General features: G+C 35.3%; 2 protein-coding genes across 3 annotated transcripts; one reads left to right on the forward strand and one right to left on the reverse strand.

The window, feature by feature from the left end:
- Positions 1-214: 214 nt before the first annotated feature.
- Positions 215-12,788, reverse strand: LOC118281753 (hornerin). 2 transcript variants are annotated; one of them, XM_050707271.1, is made up of 3 exons: positions 12,598-12,765; positions 9,691-11,633; positions 215-325 (listed from the first exon to the last, which is right to left on the reverse strand). In XM_050707271.1, the coding sequence occupies exons 2-3, from the start codon at positions 11,612-11,614 to the stop codon at positions 270-272; spliced, it is 1,980 nt and encodes a 659-aa protein (XP_050563228.1). In that variant the 5' UTR covers positions 11,615-11,633; positions 12,598-12,765; the 3' UTR covers positions 215-269. The 2 variants fall into 2 exon arrangements, with proteins under 2 accessions (XP_050563228.1, XP_035458348.2); XM_035602455.2 differs by lacking the exon at positions 215-325 and adding an exon at positions 6,027-8,744 and having other exon boundaries at positions 12,598-12,788.
- Positions 1,144-24,830, forward strand: LOC118281754 (DNA mismatch repair protein Msh2). The gene is made up of 16 exons (XM_035602456.2): positions 1,144-1,321; positions 6,113-6,162; positions 14,722-14,916; positions 16,239-16,430; positions 16,746-16,898; positions 17,211-17,446; positions 17,700-17,858; positions 18,879-19,086; positions 19,547-19,706; positions 20,626-20,800; positions 21,607-21,791; positions 22,296-22,514; positions 22,869-23,101; positions 23,441-23,532; positions 23,991-24,216; positions 24,559-24,830. The coding sequence occupies exons 1-16, from the start codon at positions 1,285-1,287 to the stop codon at positions 24,787-24,789; spliced, it is 2,751 nt and encodes a 916-aa protein (XP_035458349.2). The 5' UTR covers positions 1,144-1,284; the 3' UTR covers positions 24,790-24,830.
- Positions 24,831-25,290: the final 460 nt, after the last annotated feature.

Here is a 25,290-nt window from a genome sequence, read left to right on the forward strand (position 1 = left end):
AGAAAACGATAGTTTGAATGTGTCTGACAAAAATCTGTTCATCTTACATTAGTTAGGTAATAATAGTTCATCATCATTATCATATCAGCCACAAGATGTCCACCATTTTACCAGTATTCATCTAGGTCTCCCTATGAGAATAGCGGAGAAATAGGTTTATGTATTTGCCATTCTGTCTATCCCATCGGGACAGCAGAAATAAAAAAACTTTGTGTTATGTTACACTATATTTATAAAACTACCGTTTCTCCGTCTATAGATCATCTTGTTTATTGAACTTTAGGAACTATTAATATCTGGAATGTTCTTCGTCGCGGCATAAATCCTGTTAGAAATTAAAGTTATGAATTACAACAAGATAATAACATTTTATAGACGTAACTAGCTACTCCGTCGCGGTTTTATTCGCAGCTCGTTTCCTATTGATCGTAGTGTGATATTTTATAGCCTTCCTTGCTAAATGCGAAACAAAAATACATATTATAATGATTAAATTCGAACTCTTGAGCTTTACAATTTAAAAAAATATATACAGCGTGTATCAAAAAGGGGTATACATATCAATTGCACGGCTTCTAGATAACATAACAAATGATACGGGAAGGGTTTTTTAAACTCATATTTTCATGGTACCAAGTTATGAATTTTTCAAATCGCGCCGCCGCGTGTTTCAAAATTAGGTAGACAGGTACTAGGCGATCAGATTGACAGAAGAAATGTTTCGTAATATTAGCGAGTGATCCCTGTAGTGTTGTGACATGTTTGTATGATTTAAAATCAAGAACCATGCGATACCAAGTATTTGGTACAATTTATTTTTTAAACGTATTCTAAGCTGAAACTGCCTTTGGAGACTCTATTCAACCTGTATTCATCAGCGCTTCTTGATGTATATGGGTATTTTGTTACACGTTGTATATTTTATGTAGAAACTAATAAACATTGCATTAAAAGCAAAAAATACAGGTTTTAGACTTAATCGTAAATACAAATATCATTTTATATTAAAGTTGTGGTTGTGAGAAGTTCTAAAAGTAAACTGCCTGATTCTGAAAAGGGATTTCATCATTAACGGCTAATTGGCAACACTATCTATCAGAAATTAAGAAGTATGTAAACATTGCGAAAGAAATGTCAAGAATGAAGAATTGGCGGGAGTGAAACAATAATGTCAATATTGTTGCTGTCAATCAATAAATAAAAGGGATTTTGTAATTTGTATTATCTTCGAAAACTATTATTTTGTCATTTTGTAACGATAATTAATCGTTACAAAAACAAAACATGTCTTCTTTACAACCTATCCACGCACTTAGTTTAGGTAAGTAGCTTTTTAATAAATAATAATTTATGTTGGCTTTCGAAAGGTAATCATTGTCCCAATGTCCCATGCTCAATTTAATATCTTTTCTGCAATAACTACGACCCTAAAACTAATATTAACATAACTATTCGTCTATTATCGGTCTAATAAGATCACTTTCATTTATTAATTACCTTTTAGGTACTGTTGAATGCTGTTTTTGTGACTTAGTTTTTGTTTGTTCTATTACACTTCTGATTTTAGAATACTCCTCAATTTAAACAACTGACTATCCAATAATGCCAAAGTAACGCTGGAGTAACTTAACCTTATACAAACTTCATTCTTATTATACTTATAATTTTTTTTTAATAACATTAATAGAACAGAAACTAACATATTGAAGAAAAGTATCTTATACAGTATGGAGATCACTCATATCATATGACTTAAATGAAACTACAAGTAAAACTAGTTAACAGAAGCAAAATACAAATAAATAGTTCAATTCAAACTGAAAATTTTAAAATTGAAAGTCTCAAACAGAATAAAAATAATGAAATAAATCAAATATTAAATTCCGTATGAACAGCTCCATGTTCCTTGATCACACAAGAGCTGTAATGTTGTAGGTTGTCTAGGAATGTTATGAACATGTGCCACGGCAGTTGCAATGCCATATTTGTAAAGAGTTTTGAAATTAGCTCAAAGAGAAAAATGCCTTTTTTGGTTTACCTACTGGGACTATTTCGCAAATTTTTCATATATATATGAGTCAGCCAAAGGCTAACAAATATTTATGTACTTTAAATTAGGGGCCGTTCAAGTATTACGTAAGCAGATTTATTGCAATTATTTACCCCCCATCCCCCTTGTCAGCAAAAGTAAGCAAAGCTCTTACCCCCTCCCCCCATGCTTACGTAAACATTTGTCAATTAATGTATTGTTTTTTTAATTTTATAATGTTATAATTATAATTTGAAAAATAAGAAAATAGATTTAGGATAGAGATTATATTTTACTGAAACGGTATTCAACATAGAGTAAAGGACAAAAATATTATATCTTACTAACATAACAAACTTATTTTAAATTTTTGGTACATATATTAAATTCAAATTAACAGTCTTCAGTCCATGAAACCCGAATCCATGATTCTAAGTTTTCGATGACATTGGATTGCTTCGATTGCTGCTCAGTGTTGTGAGTCTGCTCGCTTTCATCCGATTTTGGAATGTCTACGTCATTCTCATCGAGCCATTCAACATCATGGTGCTCTAAATTTTGAATAATGCACATCAGTTCATTAGCACGACGAGCAGCGACTCTTACAGGTCTAACTTTCCTATCAGTGTGCGTGTTTACTTTCTTATGGATCTTTTCGATGTGACGATTTAGTGACTTGACGGAAGCATGATAAAGACCACACGTTTTGCATGTTCGACTTGATAGCCTCAATTGTACCGTCGGACAAAAATAATCGTATGGCATTTGCAGGAAATCTTTGAGTGAAGCACTTAAGCGTAGAGCTAAATTGACTGGAAGATTAAGAAATTGCCCTCCTTCATCTAAAACCAAGTCATCAACTGTTTGTTTTACTTTTACAGGTGGTGGAAGAAACCTGTTGTCTAGTAATCTAAATAGTCCACTTCTTGGACGACAGCATTCTGTATTTCTACATTTTACAATTTGGAGCAAGTATTGGCTTTCACGCACATGTTCTGAATACCATTTAATGTCTGGAAAATCAGGAAGATCTTGTTCACCTGCCCCAACATATTTTGCATTAACATTATAGCCATCAATTTCCATTGAACTCCATACTTCAGCTAATACTTTTCCTGCAAATTCGAAATTAGATCTTTCTAAATGTTCATCAATTGTAACGCCACGTTCATCCAAATGAGACCCAAAATGGTCATGAGGCAATATTAAACCAGCCAGTTCCCGACTAAGAGGAGCCATTCTGCGCTCTACTCTGTTATACGCACTTCTTCCGGGAGCATTGGTAGCTAAAAACAATGCATCGAGATCATGTCGCTTAAAGTGTTGTATAGCAAACCCTATGACTTTTTGATAACGCGGATTTTCATCTGGCCCTCCATCAACCGTCATGATTACCACTGGTTTTACTAGTCCATGGTCAGTTTTAGCTAATGGTCGAAACTCTTCAAGTTCGAGAAGCGTCTCGAAATCCTGAGCATGAGTATTAGCAGTAGATGAACTATGCTTTCCACTTCGAATAGCGATGTATGTTGGTCCAGAATATCCAACGGCTTGCGGTTGTCCTAGCATATTGGAAGTGATTTTGATACCAGCATAAACAGATGGTATTAATTTATGACGCTCAGCGATTACCCAATCGTGATCAGGCAATTTGATTCTATATTCCATGTGCATTAGAAGAGGTGCTTGCTTATTTGCCGCAGTTACGCCAATAGGGACTCGAGCTTTATCATCTTGAGATATGAAAAATACTTGATCTGGTCCTAGTATGGATGCTATGTTCTCTAAATAATGGATTGATGTTTCAGCGAACTTGCTATCTAAGTGGCTCTTGTGGTGATCAGTTTGAGCCCGAATGAGCTTAACAGGGACTGTCGATACATGTCTTCGTCCCTCTGCAGAATTAGATTTTCTGGGAATCAAACGAAGATATGTCCCACTGCGACTAATGTCAAATCCCATTTTACGTAATTCTTGTGTGAGTTCATCAAGAGTTTTTACGCTGCGAATTGATTCCGTTCGTCTTCTATCATCTGCTGCACTCCCAAATAAAGCTATATCCGCGATTGTTTTCAATAGTAAAGGTTGATTGCTTTCAAGATTAGGACGTCCCACTGAATCCCTCAGAGATAGTCTTTTTTTCATTTCTGGATTTTCATGACAAATATCTTCTAACTTTCTTTTCATACCATCCCTGTGTTTCTTCTGGGCAACTGCGTTTTGAACCTTCCTGTTTAAAGACTGTTTTGCTGTTTTTATTTCCTCGCGCAACTTAATGATCTGTTTATCAACTTCAGCACGGATTGACATAGTATCTCTGGCAGAATACAAAGCATTCAAATTTTTTTCGAGTAGAGCAATCTTATTTTTCATAGCTTCCTGAGAAGGTTTTGGTCTCTGTTTATCTGTATTTTTATTAATTTCGCATTGCTGTTGTGATTCATTACCGGTTTTTATTTTATCTTCTTCCTGTTTTTTAATATTTGAAGCTGGCTGTGTAATTTGTGTTTTTTCTGCAGGTTTACAGGTTGCCTAAAAATAAAAACTTTCTATGGGTTCTGCTAAAGATTCTCTTATTAAGCTACATAAATACAAAGTATGGCAATAAATATGGTAAATACAAAACCCTATGGCTTTAAATCTAATATCTTTAAACGAGCAAATCGTTCCGGTCACAAAATACAGGGTGTTATAGTCTATTCAAGTAGGTATTTAAAAGAATATAAACAATCTTGATATGTCTTTTTATTGAAATATGCAATTATAAAATCAGATATCTGTAAAGGTGCGTACAGACATCGCGAGGCTTGCGCCGCGAATGGTTCGTCTCGCATACATCAACCTGAGGCATGCTACGGCACATGTATACGTGCGAACCATTCGCGGCGCACGCCTCACGATGTTTGTACGCACCTTTATGTATTTACAGAAAAGCAATTTTTTAATATTGGTTGAGTTTTTAAATGAATCACAACAGATTTTACACAGTTTACAATTTTAAACCACATATTTCAATAAAAAGACATATAAAGATTGTTTACATTCTGTTAAATACCTATTTGAATAGAGTATAGTTTTCTGTAGGTATATAATATATATGTATAAAACTGACATCCTGTATTTTGTGACCAATTGACGGAATCAATTATAAGAAATAAATCTATATAATGAATATTACCTCTATACTTTAAGATAGGCCATAATATTTTCTAATTAGCAAAGAGAAACTTTTTGGCGATTTCTAATATTTCTAGTAGGTACCTAAAATGATTTCGTCACTCACCTTAGAAAAAAATGTAGTAAATTGGATTTATTCTTAGTCGCTGCTTGCAATTCTTCTTCGATTCTCTTAGATACAATAATATCTAGTTCCTTGTCGGATTTTGCTTGTAATTTATAATTTCGCCACACTTCGTTAACTAACTTTTGTACATTTTGTACTTTCGTACTTGTATGAGATTTTTTAAAACTTTCAAACAATTTTTGGTATAACTTGGATTTGTCTATTTGAAATGACATCTTATTTAAACATTAAACTTTGGATAATGGAATGAATGGTAACACAAATGTTAACTTGCTTTACTATGCTTACAATACGTCTACTCGCTATAGCAGCCAAACGAAACAATACACTGATAGAGGAAATTTAGACAAGTGAACAGCGCGCGGTAATTCCCTTACTCGGTTCTAAAGCGAGTAGGGGAATTACCGCGCACTGTTCACTAAATGTATGTATTACTTGCGGGAATCCCCGAAAATGCTTTTCGTTTTCAAGCAAAGACAATGTGTGGGTTGCCATTCGTGTAAAAAAGAAAATAACTACCGATGACGTAATCATCATCTAGACTCCCCTACCCCCCATGTCATACAAAATAAGCAAAGTAAAGACCCCCCCGCCCCCCCATAGTGCTTACGTAATAATTGAACGGCCCCTTAAGTCATATGAGGTATATTTTTTATTATAGCTGGTATAAAGATCTAAAAGAAACAAAGGAAGTAATTAATAATGTAATAAATTTTATTACAAACTTATTCTCATAATACATCACAATATCTCTAACATTAATAATTTTATTTTAACAGATTCGGTCCAGCAGCAAGCTTTCGTCAAATATTTTCAGTCTCTACCAGAGGTAAGTTTGTTACTTACATGTTAAAGTTGTCTTTAATAAAATATAAACATTGTTCAGCAACCCTTTTAAACTGTATTTGTATCACAAATGTCAGAATATTATCATTATGACTAGGTTATTTTAATAAATAAAAGTATTTTAATACAAAATCTTTAACTAAATTAATTACAAATCTTTAGTTTAATATTAAAACCACGAAGCTATTTTATTTTTAGCATTTTTGAATTTATTTCCAATAGATTTCCAAAAACCGGGCTTTTCCTCTGTTGGCTCTACTGGTGTAACTACTGTAGTACTTGAAGAAGTTGAATGTAAATCATAATTATGTTTCACTTGTACAACCTCTTCTACTTCTTTAGGAGGTGGAGAGTTTATTGATGATTGTTTATGTGTTGGCATTGTTATGTCTTGTTCTTGGTTCTCACGGTAGTTGTTACTCCGTCCATTGTGGTTAATAGACTCTACTTCTAAGTCTTGTCCAAAATCATGTACATTTTGTTGCTGCAAGTCAGCTTGCTGCCAAATATTATGCACACTTTGTTGCTGAGAGTCCGTCTGCTGACCAAAGTCTTGTTCATTTTGTTGGTCCAAATTTTCTTTTTGTTCAAAATCATGCACATTTTGTTGCTGTAAATCAGCTTGCTGCCAAATATTGTGCAAGCTTTGTTGCTGTGAGTCAGTCTGCTGACCAAAATCTTGTTCATTTTGTTGATCCAAATTTTCTTTTTGTTCAAGATCATGCACATTTTGTTGCTGTAAATCAGCTTGCTGCCAAATATTGTGCAAGCTTTGTTGCTGTGAGTCAGTCTGCTGACCAAAATCTTGCTCGTTTTGTTGATCTAAATTTTCTTTTTGTTCAAGATCATGTACATTTTGTTGTTGTAAATCAGCAAGCTGCCAAATATTGTGCAAACTTTGTTGCTGTGAGTCAGTCTGCTGACCAAAATCTTGCTCGTTTTGTTGGTCTAAATTTTCTTTTTGTTCAAGATCATGTACATTTTGTTGTTGTAAATCAGCAAGCTGCCAAATATTGGGCAAATTTTGTTGCTGTGAGTCAGTCTGCTGACCAAAATCTTGCTCGTTTTGTTGATCTAAATTTTCTTTTTGTTCAAGATCATGTACACTCTGTTGCTGTAAGTCAGCTTGCTGCCATACGTTATGCAAACTTTGTTGCTGTGAGTCAGTCTGCTGACCAAAATCTTGTACGTTTTGTTGATCCAAATTTTCTTTGTGTTTAAGATCATCTACATTTTGTAGCTGCGTATCTGCTTGCTGACCAAACTCTTGTAAACTTTGTTCCTCAATATTATGTTGTTGATTAAAGTCTTGGGAATTGTGTTGGTCCATATTTTCGTGCTGCGCAAAATCTTGCAAATTTTGCTGTTCCATATTTACGTGCTGGCCAAAATCTTGCAAATTTTCTTGGTTCAAATTTTGTTGCTGGCCAAAATCTTGCCAGTTTTGTTGGTCTAAGTTATGTTGCTGGAAAATGTCTTGGGAATTCTGTTGTTCCATATTTTGATGTTGACTAAAATCTTCTAAATTTTGTTGGTCTAAGTTTTCTTCCTGACCAATATGTTGTACTGGTGTTTGTTCTGGTTTATTCCGTCTATTGTTTTGGGATTCCGTTATTACTTTATCCTCATTATTTTTAAATTCATCTGAATGAACCCTTATTTGATCTGAGTTTTCAATGGTTTTTTGTTCTTTCAAATCATGAGACTGTTCTGTTAAATGCTTGTTTTCGTCAAAAACATGTATGTTGCTTTGTCCTGCCGTCTTATCATTACTATTACCTTGGTCGTGCAATTTTTGAACAACTGGTCCCAAAACACTCAAATCACTTTGGGGTGAATCTATTTCTACTTCCTTTTTGTTTTGTGTTGTTTCCATGCTCTCTGACGTATCAACGGGATGTTTGTCAGGATTTGAGGCGATTAAATCTTCTGAGCTGATATCTCCGCGGCCCACATCGTGTGAAGTTTCGTGCTCATTACGTGTGCCATTTGATTTATTTACGCTCATTTCTGTTTCCTGTTTGTGGTGTACTAAATCTTGAACATTTTCATCAACTTTAGGATGACTGTCCGTCCGCATTGAATACCCATGATTGTTTTGTGTTTGCGAAAAGTTATTCTCTTCACTTTTATTTAATTTGTTTACTAATAATGTGGGCTCTAAATTACCTAATTTATCCCAAATGCTGGCTAGAGGCGCAGTTGGAGTATTTGAATCAATAGTATGAGAGTTGATATTAGTGTTCACAGTCCGATCCCGAGAATTACTGGCGGTGTACATGTGCCATTGGTTACTCTCATGGTGAGTTTCATGAAAAGAGCTTTCTTCTTTGTGGGAATTATAAAAGTTTGCGTTGGTATGTTGAGAATTACTTTGTTGTGTGTTTTGGTATCCACTCTGACTGTCGTGTCCACTGAATTGGACTTGTTCATGATTTTGATCAAATATACTAGATTGTTCTTGGTCATCTTGTCTTATGTTGCTCATATCCCAGATATCGTGTGTTTGTTGCTCTTGAGTATTATGTTTTAATTCTGTGCCTTGTCTGCGTTGTTCTTGATCATCTAAATTAAGAAGTTTTTATTAAAACATTGTCTACATATTTATTTTTTTAAGTATTAAGTTGTTATTGAGCATGTATGATTTAATGCGTATTATTTGTTTTAAAATTTAGTAGTAGTTAAGTAATGTTATTATTTGTAGGTTGATAATGTTAATGTCGAAGTTTTCGTTATTTGAGTTTTCTAGGTATTATTTCTATCCTTATTATGTATGCTTAGTTTTTTTTTTGTCAGAATATGTATATTTGTATTTATTATATTTAAGTCTTTGACTACTGTCAATTGAAAGGTGTTGAAGGCAAGTCCTCCGCCAACGTCGGTCACCAAAGACCCCATGACGTAAAGTAATGTAGATTTAAAATCACCTGCTTATCTACTCTTATTGCTGGTTTGCTTGCCATAAAAATATAAGTAATGACATTTTTATTACATAATATCCAAAAATAAAACCTCCACCATAGAATAAATTGCGTATCATAGTAATTACATCAATATAGATAATATCTAATTAATCTTCTTATTAGATTATATGCCGAGTGTGCAGAAATGCAGAGGTTTCACGGAAAATTGTTTCAAAAATGTAGGTACAATATGAGACCAATTTTTGAACAAACGATTGAATTTGTATATTTGATGTATACGTTACGCAATTTAGTATGTTGATTTTTCAACTTTTAAATATGCATGTAACTTTAAGAATAGTAAAGCTGCCACCAAATGAATGTCAAGATAAAATTATTAATAGTAATGGTAAAATAAATATCGATTCGATTTTACAAATGGTGAGTGAAAAGCTTAGGTGGTAATAGTAATAGAAAAACTTGACGAGAGTTTGTGTTAGAATTTTGTAGGAAATTTGTGATCAGACGGTTTGTTAAATGTTTTAAAGGCAGTATCGCAAATTGCTGGTGATATCGAGTTAGTAACGTGACATTTATTGATCACTTACTTTGAACTTTTTGATCAAGATTTGAGGTTTGCTTATTTAAGTCTTGAGTTTGTTGATCGATATCTTCGAATTTGGACCATGTTTGCTGCATATTATCCCATTGGTTGTGTGATTGTTGACTTAAATCTTCTACGTTATCCCACAGATTTTGCGTCTCCTGTCCAGTTTCTTGACCCCAGGCAGTTTGGGTTTGTTGGCCTAAATCTTCCACTTGCTGACCAGTTTGTTGGTCAAAATTTTCCACTAGCTGACCGAAATCTTCTACTTGCTGACCCAAATCTTCTAGTTTCTGACTTTGTTGCTGTTGATCTTGAAACTGATCAATGTTATACGATCGGGCAACGCGTATATGGCCATTCTCGTCACAGTCTTCACCTCTTTGATGTGAATGTTGATAATGAGATCCACTAACATATCCCTGATTCAGTGAGGAACTCAGCCTTTGCGAAGTTTGGCCATCATAATATGCACCAGATGCGGGCTTAATAACATAAGGGTCTCCTTGACGTTCCCATGATTTATGATAAGAATAAGAGGATTGATAACTTTTAGGCTTTGTGTCTAAAGTTTCAACTTGACTATTCAAATCAGCGTTATGTATCCCTGTATTATGTACGGCTTGAGTCAACGAATTGGAATCTACTGCAGCTCCGTATCTTCCAGCATTGTACTGAGTTTGGCCATTATAACCATTTGATCTGGAGTTCGATGTAGAGTCTTGGTAATTAGATCCAGCTGCAGTAAACCCGTTGACATTATTGTAAGTAGAATGTCCACTACTTTGTGCGTCGTAATTCGAACGAGATTGTCCAGATGTAGACTTAACAGCGCCATATCCACCATACACACTGCTTGAGTGTGCTCTATGAGAATCCGCTCTGCGGGCGTCATATTGAGCATTACTTGTGCGTGCCTGACTGTCCTCATAAAGTTCACTATTTCTAGGGAATGGGTTATCTGTAGAAGTAGACGAAGCAACAGTTACAGGAATTGTGTCGTGCTTTTCCCATTCTTTGCGGTAGTTGTAAGATGATTCGTAATGTTTAGCGTTACTAGGTCTATACACAGCATGTTGGTTGGCATTGCTTAACACTTCAGCTTCACTGTTAAGAGAATTGTGGTTTACTTGAGATCCTTGTCCAATCTCGTATGTTTGAGCACCTATTGGTATAGCAACCCTCGTTCCTGGTCTTACGATAATTCTGACTGGTGTTGCACTTATTAACCTAGTATGGACATTTGAGCCATAATCGCCTGACTGGAGATTAGAGTTGCTGCTATCGTAAGTAGAATGTTGTTGGTAACCAGACCGCGCGTTGTATCCGGAACTATACCCTGTTTGTCTACCGCCATACTCATACTGGCCTGCTCCGCGGGTGGTATCGAGTGTTTGAAGGTCATCAGATTGTAGGTTTATGCCTGTGTGTCCACCTGCTTGATATCCACTGTGTCCACCTGCTTGATATCCACTGTGTCTTGAATTGTGTGACTGGCTACTTGAGTATCCTGCTGCGTTGTAAGCTGAAGACGATGCTAACGAAGATTGTGAGTGTGAGTCTCCGTATGATGTACCTTCCTGAAAATTGCGCCCAGCAAGATTGCTAAGGTCATAGTGACCCGATCCATAAGTGCCTCTAGAGTTGGCAGCGGTGTAAACACTTCCAGTTCTCGTTTTGGCACCGTTGCCTAGTTCTCCTTCGACTTGTCGCACCAGGCCACTCATTTGATTTTGAGCCAAAGCGTCCATGTTATGGGCACGTTCGTAATTACCACCCATGTTGCCTCGCTGAGCGCCATAAAATCCTGACTTGGATCCCTCATCCGTGGAACTTCGCGAAAACTGAAAATCTTCCTTTTCTTTGTATAACTCTGGTTTAGCCACTGCTATAGCCAAAGCGGCCATAAATATCATCAAGCGCTTCATGTTGACCTGTTGCACCACCCTGAAATTAATACAGATATATTTTTAAGAAAAACGTTGTGCATTTTTAATTTTCTCTGCTACAATAATAATATTTTTCTTAATCTCTACAGTGTTATATAGACATAAATAAATCATATCGTTCCTATTTCTGCGCTGTGTAGTGATGAACCGTTAATTATTTACCTGACAAGTGACGGACATATTGCATAATAAAACTTATCATAATTTGTTACTTTGTGCTATTATTAAAAATGCCTATAAACATAGCCTCGGTCTCGATCAACTAGCGACTTACTAAGTCGATAAAGGCTATTGTTGTGATAAGCTTTGACACCAGTAAATTTTGATAGCTATTGTTTTATTTAACAACGAGGTAACAATCAGATTAATAATAACAACCGAATATCAAATAAATTGTAATGAAAACAGTGATAGGTATATTTAAGTATGTACCAGATGTATAAAATCCAAAAAACTAGTAGTTTACCGGTACGTAATAGGTTATATATCACAGTAATTAATTATGTATACCATATAATTATCGACTTGTAACAGGCGAAATGTAATATAATTTAAATTTAATTTTTGGCTCACCGTTTTATTTTTTACCCTATTTCAGTTTTTAAATAAGAATGAAAAAAATGTTTTAAACCCTCGTTAAAATACAAAATTATCTTGAATGTATTTCCTCGAAAGATTTGTAGTTACACTCAGTACATCTACTTAACAATTTGCCCTTGCAACTTTTTCTTTTAATGAAATAAAACCTTCGGGAAATCACTGTAGGTATTCGTAAAACACCACCATTATTTAATTCAATTTTGGAACAGTAAGGAAAATTATTATACGGAGGGATAAAGATGTTAGTTTATGCGAGCACTAGGTAAAAAGAAGCCTTAAAACCCGATGTTATAACGTAGCCTAAAATTTTTTTTTAATTATTTATTTACATAATAATTCCTGCAGTATCATTTTCAACTTACCTCTTATTTTAATTAAATGCAGGACACAAACACAATAAATAAAATTTTCACACCGCGACTACTGCGTGTCGCACACTGACATTGGTTGATCGGGACGCGCCAATTTATTGAGCTTTAATATTCTATCTCCATGCTGATAACCTCATGACCGGAGCATGAGCGATCTTTTATTCTCAGAAGCGGACTTGCAAATAAACTAAATGTTGGATCCAAAACCTTGAGTAGTTATTTATTTATATTGGTGATTGTCAATGTATAGTTTCGTATCCTTAATGATTCAGCGGTACTATGACTTCATTCATAAGTTTATTTTGTACTAAGACACCTGTTAAGAAGTGTTGTCTATTTTGTTACCTCGTACTTAAACAGGTTTCAGTGTGTATGGTTTAGGTCACTTAGTTGTTATTCTTATGTAATAAAATATTGCATTACACTTCATTACATATGTAATGTTTGTAACTACTGGGAATCTCGATATAAGAATATGGAAACACCCAATAATAATTACTTTAGAATCGATCAGAACCTCGTGTTCCACAGTCCTGCTTCCGAGCAGTGCAGACGAACGAAGCAATTACCTCAGGGTAATAAAATTATATAGTCGACTTAACAAAACAAATGATTGTTATTTCTGATTAGTTCTATGACCTTTTGCATGTGTTATCTTTCTCTCCGAATTAACTAATATGAACATTTATCATGATTTCGTGGAATATGTGTTGTTAAAATATAGATAGACTTAAGTTCTAAAAAATCTTATTAATGTTATTTATTATTTTATCCTTATTTTTATTAACTTCGTGTTAAATCACTGAATTTAGATTATTAACTTTATAGTCAACAAACTATGAGAGCCTACTACCACTACTGGGCTTCCTCTTCAAAAGAGGGGTTTGCTATAATTTCCACGCTTCCCAGAAGAGTTAGAGATCGCAGTTTAAAGAAAACCAAGTTTACTGCAATGCTCTCCTGTCTCTGTTAATTATGCAGTCTCTTAGTCAGCTCTTACAACACCCGCGGGAAAAATAAGGGAAGTGACAATAAATGTATTCCACTCTACCGTCTCCACCCGACTAAGACTAAATAGACTTACCTTCTAAGAAGAATAAAAATAGGGGCTTTTTAAAAACAAAATAATCCGGTTGTATGTTTTTCCCAAAATACTAACTAGGTATTTCCCTAGTCGACAAAACTGGCAACTATCGTTGTAGACTTAAACTAATTTGATTTTTTATCGGTCTTTTACTCATGTAAGCTCACTCACACACACAATACATTGTAATGTAAATTAAAATAATGTTATAATATAAAGAAATTCACTGTTGAGCTTGAATAAATTGGATCCCAAAATAATACATAATTTATTAACCTAGGCCTAAATTATGTTTGTCGATAATGTAGTTAAAGTAGAATCAAAGAAAAATAATAAGTAGGTTGTATTATAATTAAACAACATTGCTCATTGACATTGCCCTTAATAAAAAATAGGATATCAACTAAAGATGGACGCCGAGCACTCAATTATTATATCAACAACAATATTTTACACTGTCTTGTGTTGTTTACATTTTTCCTATATAAATTACCTTTTAATTAAAAACCACATATTTTTTCTTTGTTCATTTAACAAAATAAAAATGAATGTACATAACATAACATTTCGTCTCTGCAAGGCCTTACATTCTAGACATGTCTACAACTTAGCTCTAGCAAATAAGACAATTGGAACTATAAAAGTAAAAAAAAAATAATTTATTGGGGTGGCTGACCCAAGATTCGAGCTTAAAACCGTGCTTGGCGGTCTTACTTACATCCACTTGTTCTTACAAACCAACCAGTTTTTTAATCGTACAGTAACTCGTAGAACTCGATAATATAATTTGCGTTTCCAGTTAAAAACATATTTGTAGGAAGACACAAAATAATAACTATTATCATGGCCTCTATGAATAGCCATGAACCGTCTTAGCGACCGCATGACTTGCTACAAGACATAATTGTGCGATAGCACATTATCCTGTAACATATACGAGTCGCGAAGTCAATCATAATCTATTCAAAACTTTTTCTAATAAGTAATTAACAACAGTTGAATAAGTTCTAAGAAGATTTATAATTTTCTAGAAACCTGCTACGACGGTGAGGATTTTTGACCGCAATGATTACTACAGCGTCCATGGAAGTGACGCAACAACTGCTGCGAGGGAAGTTTTTTCCACCGTAGCGAATATTAAGAAGATGGGCATTGAACCCAACCGCCTCGATTACCTAGTACTGTCAAAAGGAAACTTTGAAATTCTAATAAAAAAGCTGCTATTGGTAAGTACACATCCTTGATTACTAAAAATATTTTTTATACTCGTTTGTTATGCATAGACTTCAGTGTCAAATGCTTGAGACTTGAGAGATATAGAAGAACATTGAACTGTGTGTCGCATATAACGATAGATACGTTGAAGATAAGGTCAATGTTGTATTGATATTTTACACCTAGCTAAGGCTATTGTGTACTATGTAGTTAATATTTAACTATATCACGGACTAATATATATAGTTTTTAACCGACTTCAAAAAAGGAGGTTCACGTTCACGTTTGTGCGCGGTTATCTCGCGTTTGGCCGAACCGATTTTAATGCGGTTTTCAGCACAGTATATTTCAGAATAATTTTTTGAGGGGGGAAAATCATCCAATGCCTTCTTCCGTCTTGGGCGAGGCGAGAGGGAGTGTCTGAATTTTACTGAGTTAAAACCACCCCGTTCCTATTTTTGCTTTTGGAAGGTTGAAAGCAGTTCCCTATTTTCAAAAAAGTTAAATTTGAAATTAAAAATGTGGAATGGAATGAAATGGTGGAAGCTGTCAAATCATTTATGATTTACTATTGAATGAAAGTTTCTATTAAGGTAATGGTAAAAACCTGTCGAGGTCAAAAGCGTGACCAGCCATATAACGCTGCCCCGCTATAGAGTATGAGTTGGAATAGGGTGGTCTTTAGTATGTAAAAGTGCCCCTGCCTTAGGGCAGAATCCGTTTGATAATTTTACATCCTCACAAAATATGTACCTAAATTAATTGGCTAACATAAAATTTGTTCTATTAAATTTGATGAACATTGATATCTCAATCTGAAAGACCTAAACACGCGTTAGTAGTAACTATTAGCTACGTAAATCGCGTATTGACATGTGACCTTAAACTTTATCAGGGCTATCTCACGTTTATCAGTCGTTCTCTTGTTGCAAGTAAACACGGATCATCTTAAGCACGTTTTAATTGTACTAATTGTTCAATGATTTTACACTAAGTTCATGTTGATAACGTCGGAAATACCTAAACTAATGAACCATCTAATCTATGTTTATTGCCCTAACTTTGTAAATACATGTAGAAACGGAGAAAAACATGTTCTAAATTTTGTTAATCACGTGAAAGTAAATATTCTAAAAATGCTTTACCTGAACTGAATTTCAATCCCATAAGTAGGTCTTCGGACACTTACACAGTACTTGTAATTGGATCACAAAATATACCTACATACATGTATATAATATTATGTTGCGTGTGAAGTAAATGCGATTAAAACTTTATAGTTTTACGCACACTGGCTAGGTAGTTTGATTCCAATAATATTTTTATTTCTCAGGTGAGGCGTTATAGAGTAGAAATATATGTAGCAGAGGGTTCTGTGAAAGGAAGCGACTGGTCTCTGAAATACAAAGGCTCGCCTGGTTACCTGTCTCAGTTGGAAGAAATCCTCGGCGAGGGATTGGGAACTTCAGATGACACGACGCCATGTTTGATGGCAGTTCATATAAAGACAGATGCAGTTACCAAAGTAATACTTCAATTGTTACTTTAAAAAAAACAACTTCTACTACTTTAACTGTTACATTTATTTTGATAATATCCGCATTGCATACTTGTATCGGAATTGCCCGATAACTTTGTTGCTTTATCGGCCTATGCGCTTGTGACCCTTCGTTCTAGATAGAAATTTATTGGGCTAGCCTAAAATATAGACATTAGACAGCCGTAGAAATTAAATTGTTGTAGAACTACCTAAGAAATTACTCTGAAAATCCGTAAAAGCAATTAATCTACTGAATTAAATCCTATTTTAATGTTTAAACTGTAATTATGTGCATTATAGGGTCGTCTCCTAGGCGTAGCATGCATCACAGCCGGGGACTACCAAATGTCCGTGACGGAGTTCACCGATGACGACTTGCTTACGGAGTTAGAAACCATCACAGTACAAATGGCGCCTTCCGAATGTCTGGTGCCGATTAGTGAACACGATGATGTAAGTATAAACAATAATAACTGATGTTTATATATAGGATTTTGTTTCTTTTCTTTGTTTTTATTTTGCGAAAGGGTGGACACAAGGGTGGGCAGACTTTTTAATTGTATGATATCTGATAATCATTAAGTCATGTTGATAGTTAGATAGTAACTTAACAGGGTCTTAATAATATGTTTAACCTTAGACTTAGGGAGCGAACTCGCAGGTAAGCACCCTGATCTACCTACTTTTAAAACGAGCTGACGAACAAAGCAAATAAAGTTATTGGTACGCATGACATATTATTAACATTTTCCTTATACTTTACAGTACAAAGCTTTAAAAAAAGTCATGGAAAGAACAAATGTAACCTTAACAAAACTGAAGAAGGCTGAATTTTCAACGGAAGGACTTATTCAAGATCTGAATCGGTTGCTTAAATTTAAGGAGAATCAGCAACAAGATGCGAATGCTTTCCCAGAGACAAGAAAGGAGGTCGCTATGACCTGCTTAGCTGCTGCTATTAAGTATTCTGCTCTATTAAACGATAGCACTAATTTTGCAAGGTAATGTAAACCTTTCATACTTGTAGTAATAGTAATCTCATTGTAGTCCATTTTATAAAGATGTAAAAACGAACCACTTAATAAGTGTTGGTGACTTCATTATTTAACTGTTATTTTAATGTCAATAAGGAACAGTTTGTTTAAACCAAAGTAGGTTATAATGAACAAGTTGAATTGTTTTAGGACTTGTATTTTTAAAACAGCGTTTACATATAAGTTACTTCACTACAAAATATTAATTTCTCTATTTCAGGTTTCACTTATCAACTATCCAAGCTGATTGCTTCCTACACTTAGATTCTGCAGCATTGTCAGCTCTCAATGTGTTTCCTGAACTGGGAGACACGTCGAACGCACCGTCCAGAAGTCTATACGGCCTATTAGATAAATGTCGTACGCAACAGGGCAAGCGGTATGTTCTTATTAAATTATTCATATTGTATTATAGGCGATGACAACATTGTTAGTAATACTATTCAACAATCAAGCTCGCTTTGTACGCTTTTATGCTTTACTTAGGCCTGTTAAATTTTTATAATGCAGTATTAATATTTTTAAAAAGAAAAAGCTTTACATGGAGTCGAGTGGACGGAGGCTAGAGCGACCTTAACCCTGCAGTGGGATCATGGCTTAAAATAAATATGTAAATGATTAATATTTTTGCCAGAAACAATTAATAAAATCTAGTTTTATTGACTGCATAGTTGGCGCGGGTCAGGGCAACTGGCTACGTGTAGCGCATTCGATTCCGTCCACGAAACAACTCTTCAATATAAATAATTTGTGTTATTGATCTTATTTTTTATCACTCCATAAACTTAAGTTACAGGCAGACAATAAGATCTTATTCTTAAGTGATTCATCCATCTTACAAAAGCTGAGCTGATTCATATTCGTAAGAAGTTGATTTTGTCATTCTGATGTCATATTTAAAATGTCGCTGCTGATTACCTGACCACTCATAATGTTCCACAGTGATTAAGTGTTGGTTTCTTCCACTAAAAAACTATACGTACTTAATTAACTGGTCCCACAGATGACACATCTACACAAGTCCAGTTCCTTTGTCCTGTTAAAAAAAACCGTCATAAAAAGTCTCGATATCTATCTGTTTTAAATAGCTCTAAACGTTAAAAAATGTTAGACAAACTGTCGTTGTCTATATTTATATGAATTGCCTTATTCCACTGCCTTCTTCATTCATTAGCCTTTTGGACTCTTCCTAGCTTCCAAAATACTTATTCAGCAACCCCTTTACAGACCTTACGACGACGATTTTGGGACAATGTTAATATTCATTACTCTGTTGTATATTTATTTAAAATCATTAGATACTTCTAGATTTTAATATACTCTACATTAACTTATTCATAAATTAAACATGTACCAGTTCAACCAATAAGTCCATTAAATTACTTAAATTTTGTCTCAGACTTTTAGCACAATGGCTTCGACAGCCTCTAAGGGACTTAAACTTGATCAACGAGCGTCTGGACATCGTGGAGTTGTTAATGAGCAATTCCCAGCTTCGGTTGCAGCTACATGAAGACCACCTTAGGAGGATACCAGATCTCCAAGCGTTGGCTAGAAGACTTACCAGGAAGAAGGCCAATCTACAAGACTGCTATAGGATATATCAGGTATATTTCGATATTTTAGTAAACTTTAGTTGATCTGCATAATTTAAAATTATTACTTGGATAGGGGTTTCATCCGATCTTAATCCGACATTCTTTTTTTAATCTTTTTTATGGAATAAACCCGTAAACGAGTAGACGGATTACCTGATGGTAAGCAATCGCCCCCAGCCATGGACACTTGAAACACGAGAGGCGTTACAAATACGTTTCCGGCCTATTTGTGGGGTTAGGCATTTAAGGGTTGGGCCTCCGCCCGGTAACCTCACAACGCAAGTTGTTTGACGTCGGTCAATCTAATCAATTTAGTAAACTAATACAAGAGTCCTGCTATTAACCTAAATCATCTGACTTGAAATATATCCTGATTTAAACTTCAAAAAATACGTAAGAAGCTCCCTTTAGTTAAGTTTACTTCTTCAGTTCATTCCTTCATTCAAACAATGCTTACATCAAATTACAGGCCATCAAAAGGTTACCGTCACTGCTGCGTTGTCTAGCTGAGGCTGAGCATGCAACAGTACACTCGTCTATCACGGAACCAATATCAGAACTGAATGAGGACCTCGGCAAGTTTCTAGAGATGATTGAGACTACCGTTGATTTGGAAGCTGTTGATAGAGGTGAGACCCATACAATATTAAATTAAAGAGGCTATAGTATGATTGTTTAGTCTCGCGATAAGTTATTTATAAATAGCATATATTTTCACTAGTTACTAATCAAGATACTAGTAGGTGTGGAGCGAGAAATTTTTAAAATCAAAAAAAAATACCCGAAATAGGTAGTATGGAATCCCATTACCTCCTGTTGGGCAATCGAAGATCAAGAAGGTATAAATAAAATATGTTATTTTTAAAAGACCTTGTTATTAACATGAGATAACATGTTAAAATTATCAACTTATTGTTAGCAGTGCAACTTGTGAGAATTGTTTATTTAAGACTGTAATTGAACCGTGAACTTTGTGACATACTTAAATTAAGAGAAATAACACGTCACTGTAAGTTGTACCTAACGTTGACAACTTTCATACATCTATTAACTCTATATAGGGTTTATATATAGTATCTACACTTGTTTTGAGGGGGGGGGGCGAATTCATCCAATGCCTTCTCCTGCCTTGAAACACCCCGTGACAGACTCTCAATGACTAAAAACCCCCCGTATTCCTGCTTTACGAGCCGCAGCTCCGGGTGTTGTATCTACACTACAGTAACTTAAATGTACAAGAAAGCTTTATACAAAGTTAATCGAACACCATGGTTTGTTCACACAGACACAAAATTTATAAAAATATAATTAATAATGGACAAAATCTGTTTTTGTTAACTTTGAAAATAGAGAAAAAGATTTAAGGTATTTGGGTCGTATTATAAGCTAACAATAAACGTCTTTCTAAAATACAACACTTCATTTTAGTTATCATCCTGTATGCATAAACAATAATACAACTCAAAAACATTGAACTGAACAATTCACTTTAGAACCTTTATTTATTATTTCTTGTAAGTAATACTATTATCATTCTATTATTTCAAGGGGACTTCTTAGTAAAACCGTCGTTCGATGAACAACTTCAAAACTTACATGAGCAGCTGGAACAACTGCAGTCTTCAGCTGAAAGGGAACTGAACAAAGCTGCCAAGGATTTGGGTCTGGATGCTGGGAAAACTATCAAGCTGGAGAGTAATCCTCAACATGGATTCTGTTTTAGGTATGATTTGTTTAAAATTAATATCTGTGTGGGTGATTTTTTATGCAATACTCGTTGCCAGTATGGTGTTGTCTGTTAAAGGTGCATAATGTTTAAACTTTCATATACACAATACAATAAAATAATGATATATCAAATTTAATGTAACGCTTCGCCCAAGGTGGAAGAAGTAATTGGATGATGTCCCGCCCTCAAAAAAAAAGACATGCACTTTTAGGCAGATGTTTTGAAAATCTCGTGTGTAGAGGTCAGCCTATTTATTGCCATACTAGTGGTCGCCTAGTGGTCGAAATTCGACCATATACGATTTAATTTACAATATCACTTAACATACGTTCAAGGATAATTTTTATTTAACTCAAACTCAAACAAACTCTTTTATAAAACTCTATTCATATGAGACGTCAGAATATCATCGCAATGTCTATTGATTTTGACGTTTTGTCAAATACGATCAGATACTATGCATGTGTGTGTAATGTTTTATTTATTGATTTAATGTACTTTATAAGCATTATTTTTTTTAAATATTAGCATGCTGCACTTCTCCTACACATAAACTATAAGTGTACCAAATTTTATGCTCCTACGTCCGCGCAATTTTCGTAAAAAGCGGTCCAAAGTTTTTGCATCACGTATTAATATATAGATAATAAACCGGAGTGTCATTCTAGATTCTAGCTACTACTAAAAATTCTGGAACAATATTTCCTGACTTTAGCTTATTTTTAGTGCTATTAGTGTGTACCTACCAGGTGTAACTAATTACTTTACAATTAATAAAATCATGAAAAAATTTTTTTCAGAGTAACATTAAAAGAAGAACAATCATTACGTGGAAACAAAAAGTATACAATAATAGATGCAGTAAAAGCAGGAGTTCGGTTCAAAACTAAAGTATTAGAGAATATCACAGATGAATATACTACAAATAAATCTATGTACGAGAAGGAACAAGACAAAGTTGTCGCTGAAATTGTGGGCATAGCAGGTGAGATATAAAATATATCTAATAGATCCGCCAATATGTTCAGTTATTTAGAACTTCTTTTACTCCTAGACAAAGGCTTTGCCATCAACACCACATCCAACCAATACTAGCCACTTTGTGGATATTGTCACTTCATCAAGCTAAAGAATGCCATGTCTCCAGAACATATCTATCGTAACAGGCATCGGTTTCTATCTAATAATTATTTACAAATGTATGAACACCAATACTACTCAGATTAGATACAACATAATAATAGTAATTCCTAATTATTGTTTATTATCATTATCATGGGACATGCAAAATCCAAATATATAGCTTACTGAAAACCATTTGAGTATGCTCTACTAGTTTCAAAAACCACACCGGGACTCACAATCATCCTCGAACAGTTTAGTAAGACGTATATTTTAACTACTTACGTAGATCATGTTTTTTTATTACTTCTAATTAACAATTATTCCCAAAGTGAGTGGGATTACATCTTTTTGTTCTATGTTTCAGCTGGATATTCAGAATGTTTATTCTGTTTATCTCACATTCTGTCTCGACTGGACGTCCTAGTATCGTTCGCGGTAGCTTCTTCTATTGCACCCATACCGTACATACGTCCTGCTATCACTGAGGAGAATAATGAAATGGTACTGGAAGAGTTACGTCATCCCTGCTTAGAACTAGCTGAGGGCGTGTCTTATATACCCAACGATGTTGTGTTCAAAAGAGGTATGTGTGTTTTGTTATATTATATTGATGAATGTTAACAGCTCGATGACCGGCTAATATGTCCCTGGTTTCATTCCTACACGGAATATTTAATTATTATATATGGGATCCACAAATTGTTGTTTTGACTCTATTTACAAGTGCATCCGTTACAACGTAGAACATTTTAGTAGAAGTTACATATTGATTTATAATATAAATAAAAAAGTTGCCCGTGTCGTGGGAAACGAGCAACACCAAATTGAACAAGAGCGTACCTATTTATTCCCTGAACGAAGGGTGGGCATTGTTACGATTATTTAATGTAACACCACTCGATCAACGATGTACTTACCAGTAATATCTCTATGTCAGGTGAGGGGATACTACACATAGTGACGGGCGCCAACATGGGAGGTAAGTCCACGTGGATGAGGTCGTGCGGCGCGGCCTGCGTACTGGCGCACGCCGGGTGTTTCGTACCCGCCACACGAGCGAAAATACCGCGCCTGCGTGCTCTGGCCGCACGTATCGGTGCCAGCGACGCCGAGGGACAAGGACATAGTACCTTCATGCGGGAGATGATTGATACAGCCGCTATATTACGGGTCAGTATACCATTAAATTACATCTTGTTCCTAATGCAGTAGTCATAGATTATAATAGGTGACACCTACTAACCGTCAGATGTGATATGGACTCAATGAAGTTCCATGTACAAGAGGGGGTGGGGGTGGCGAGCCTGTGGCCAAAAACTGTAGGTTGGCGAGCCTGTGTACTAATGAGAATTATATACCCCAATATTATATATTACAATCTTGCTTTACATTCGCTCTTACTTTATTCAAATTTACATGGGCTAGCTATAATGCCGATAACTACGGTAGAACATGTTCTCCCACTCAGCAAGTCTATATTATGTTAAAAGTCGACGATATTTATTTCAGACTGCAACTGCAGATTCGCTCGTCTTGATAGACGAATTGGGACGAGGTACTTCAACATATGAGGGCTGTGGAATAGCATGGGCCATTGCCGAGTAAGTACCTACTATATTTCAGAAATTGGTTTTATATTGTGCAAAAACCTCTTCATATTCTATACACCAGGGGTGGCCAACTTGAACTAACGAAATCCTGTGCGATATACCACTTACATACTTCTTGAATGAAACAGCATAGTAGTGCAGTAGTTAATAATTACATTGCGCAATATGGATTATTTATTTATATTTTTTGCCTTGCCACGATCGATTGGACTAATGGTCGCGATCGACTGGTTGGCCACCCCTGCTATACACTCTATATCGATAAAGCAGCAAATTTGATCACCGCCCATGGACACAAGCAACATTTAAGCAATTACTAGTACCTTTGATTGGAGATTGAGGACGGGTAGGTAGATTGAACCCCTATAACGCAAGGCTTTTTGTGAGGTCATTGTATCGAATGATTATTCTCTATACATTATTTAACAAAAATGTTTATGTATTTACAGAGAACTAGCCACAAAGAGCCAATGTTTCTGTCTATTCGCGACGCACTATCAAGAATTGACACGACTGGCTAGCTCCCACCCCGGCGTCATCGTGAACTCTCACGCGGAAGCGTCGGTCATCAACGGGCAACTTCTGTTACTGCATCGCATCGCTCCCGGCCCTGCATTACATTCGTTGGGACTACATGTTGCTAAACTTGCAGATCTACCAGACTCTATTATTGAGGTCAGATATTAGTGAACTGCATTTTTTATGTGATAAACCAACAACCAACCAACAAGCTGACAAATCACCTGATGTTAAGCAATTGGCACCGCCTATAAAAAACTAAAAGAGTTCCAAGTGCGTTGCCGGCTTTTTGAGGGTTAGGGGACTTGTAGATTTGGGATATTGGGGAGGGGGTAATTTTTTGTTTGTACCGGGTAAATGATTTCTTGACTGTTTCTAGTAGGAATATTAATAAAAATACTTTCTGTATAAGATGATAGTAAGTTTCAACTGCTGTTACACATACCCTATAATTTGTAAGTGAAGTCCAAAGCTGACTTACTGAATTCTATCTTTCAGTATGCCGAAACTAAACAAGCGCAGCTAGAAATCAACTTGTTCGACGTAGAAGCGGCTGTGAAATCAACAGAAACGAAGGAGGGACAGAAATTAATCGTGGACTTCTTGCGTAAATGTAAGCAAGTACAAGAGGAAGCAACTTCAGATGATGTTATGATGAAAGAAATTGCAAAACTAAAACAAGAATTGTTACAGTCTAATAATAAGTATGTTGAATCTCTCATGGCTTGATGCCTTAATGATTATTTTTTTAATAAATGCTTTGTTATTATATTCTTGTATTATTTTGACACTTAACGTAGCCCCTTATTCTAGGCACATAAATGCCGCTAAAAATATAGCAATAAACATTTTGACAATGATATGAGTTATATGATCATCTTCCTTTGAGTTATCGAATATTTCCAGGAGTCAGCCCCCTCTAACACTTCAGGGTGATAATTGGCAATTTGTCTTTCCTACTGACATACTGCCTCGTTGGTCGAGTGGTCGCAACTGCGACTGCCCGACAAGGGATCTCGGGTTAGATTCCCGGGTCGGGCAAAGTACCTATTACTGGGCTTTTTTTGGTTTTTCAATAAATTCTCAGTAGTAGCACGGAGTCTGGAATTGTGCCCAGTATATGGTACTATTACCATAAAGTGAGCCTATGCTCACCCCCTATTACATGGGACTTACAACACAAATAATGTAAAGTGGCTGTTGATTGTATAGCGGCATTACGTGCTGTAA

Source organism: Spodoptera frugiperda, chromosome 31 (genome assembly GCF_023101765.2).
Source record: "Spodoptera frugiperda isolate SF20-4 chromosome 31, AGI-APGP_CSIRO_Sfru_2.0, whole genome shotgun sequence".
Taxonomy (NCBI): Eukaryota; Metazoa; Arthropoda; class Insecta; order Lepidoptera; family Noctuidae; genus Spodoptera; species Spodoptera frugiperda.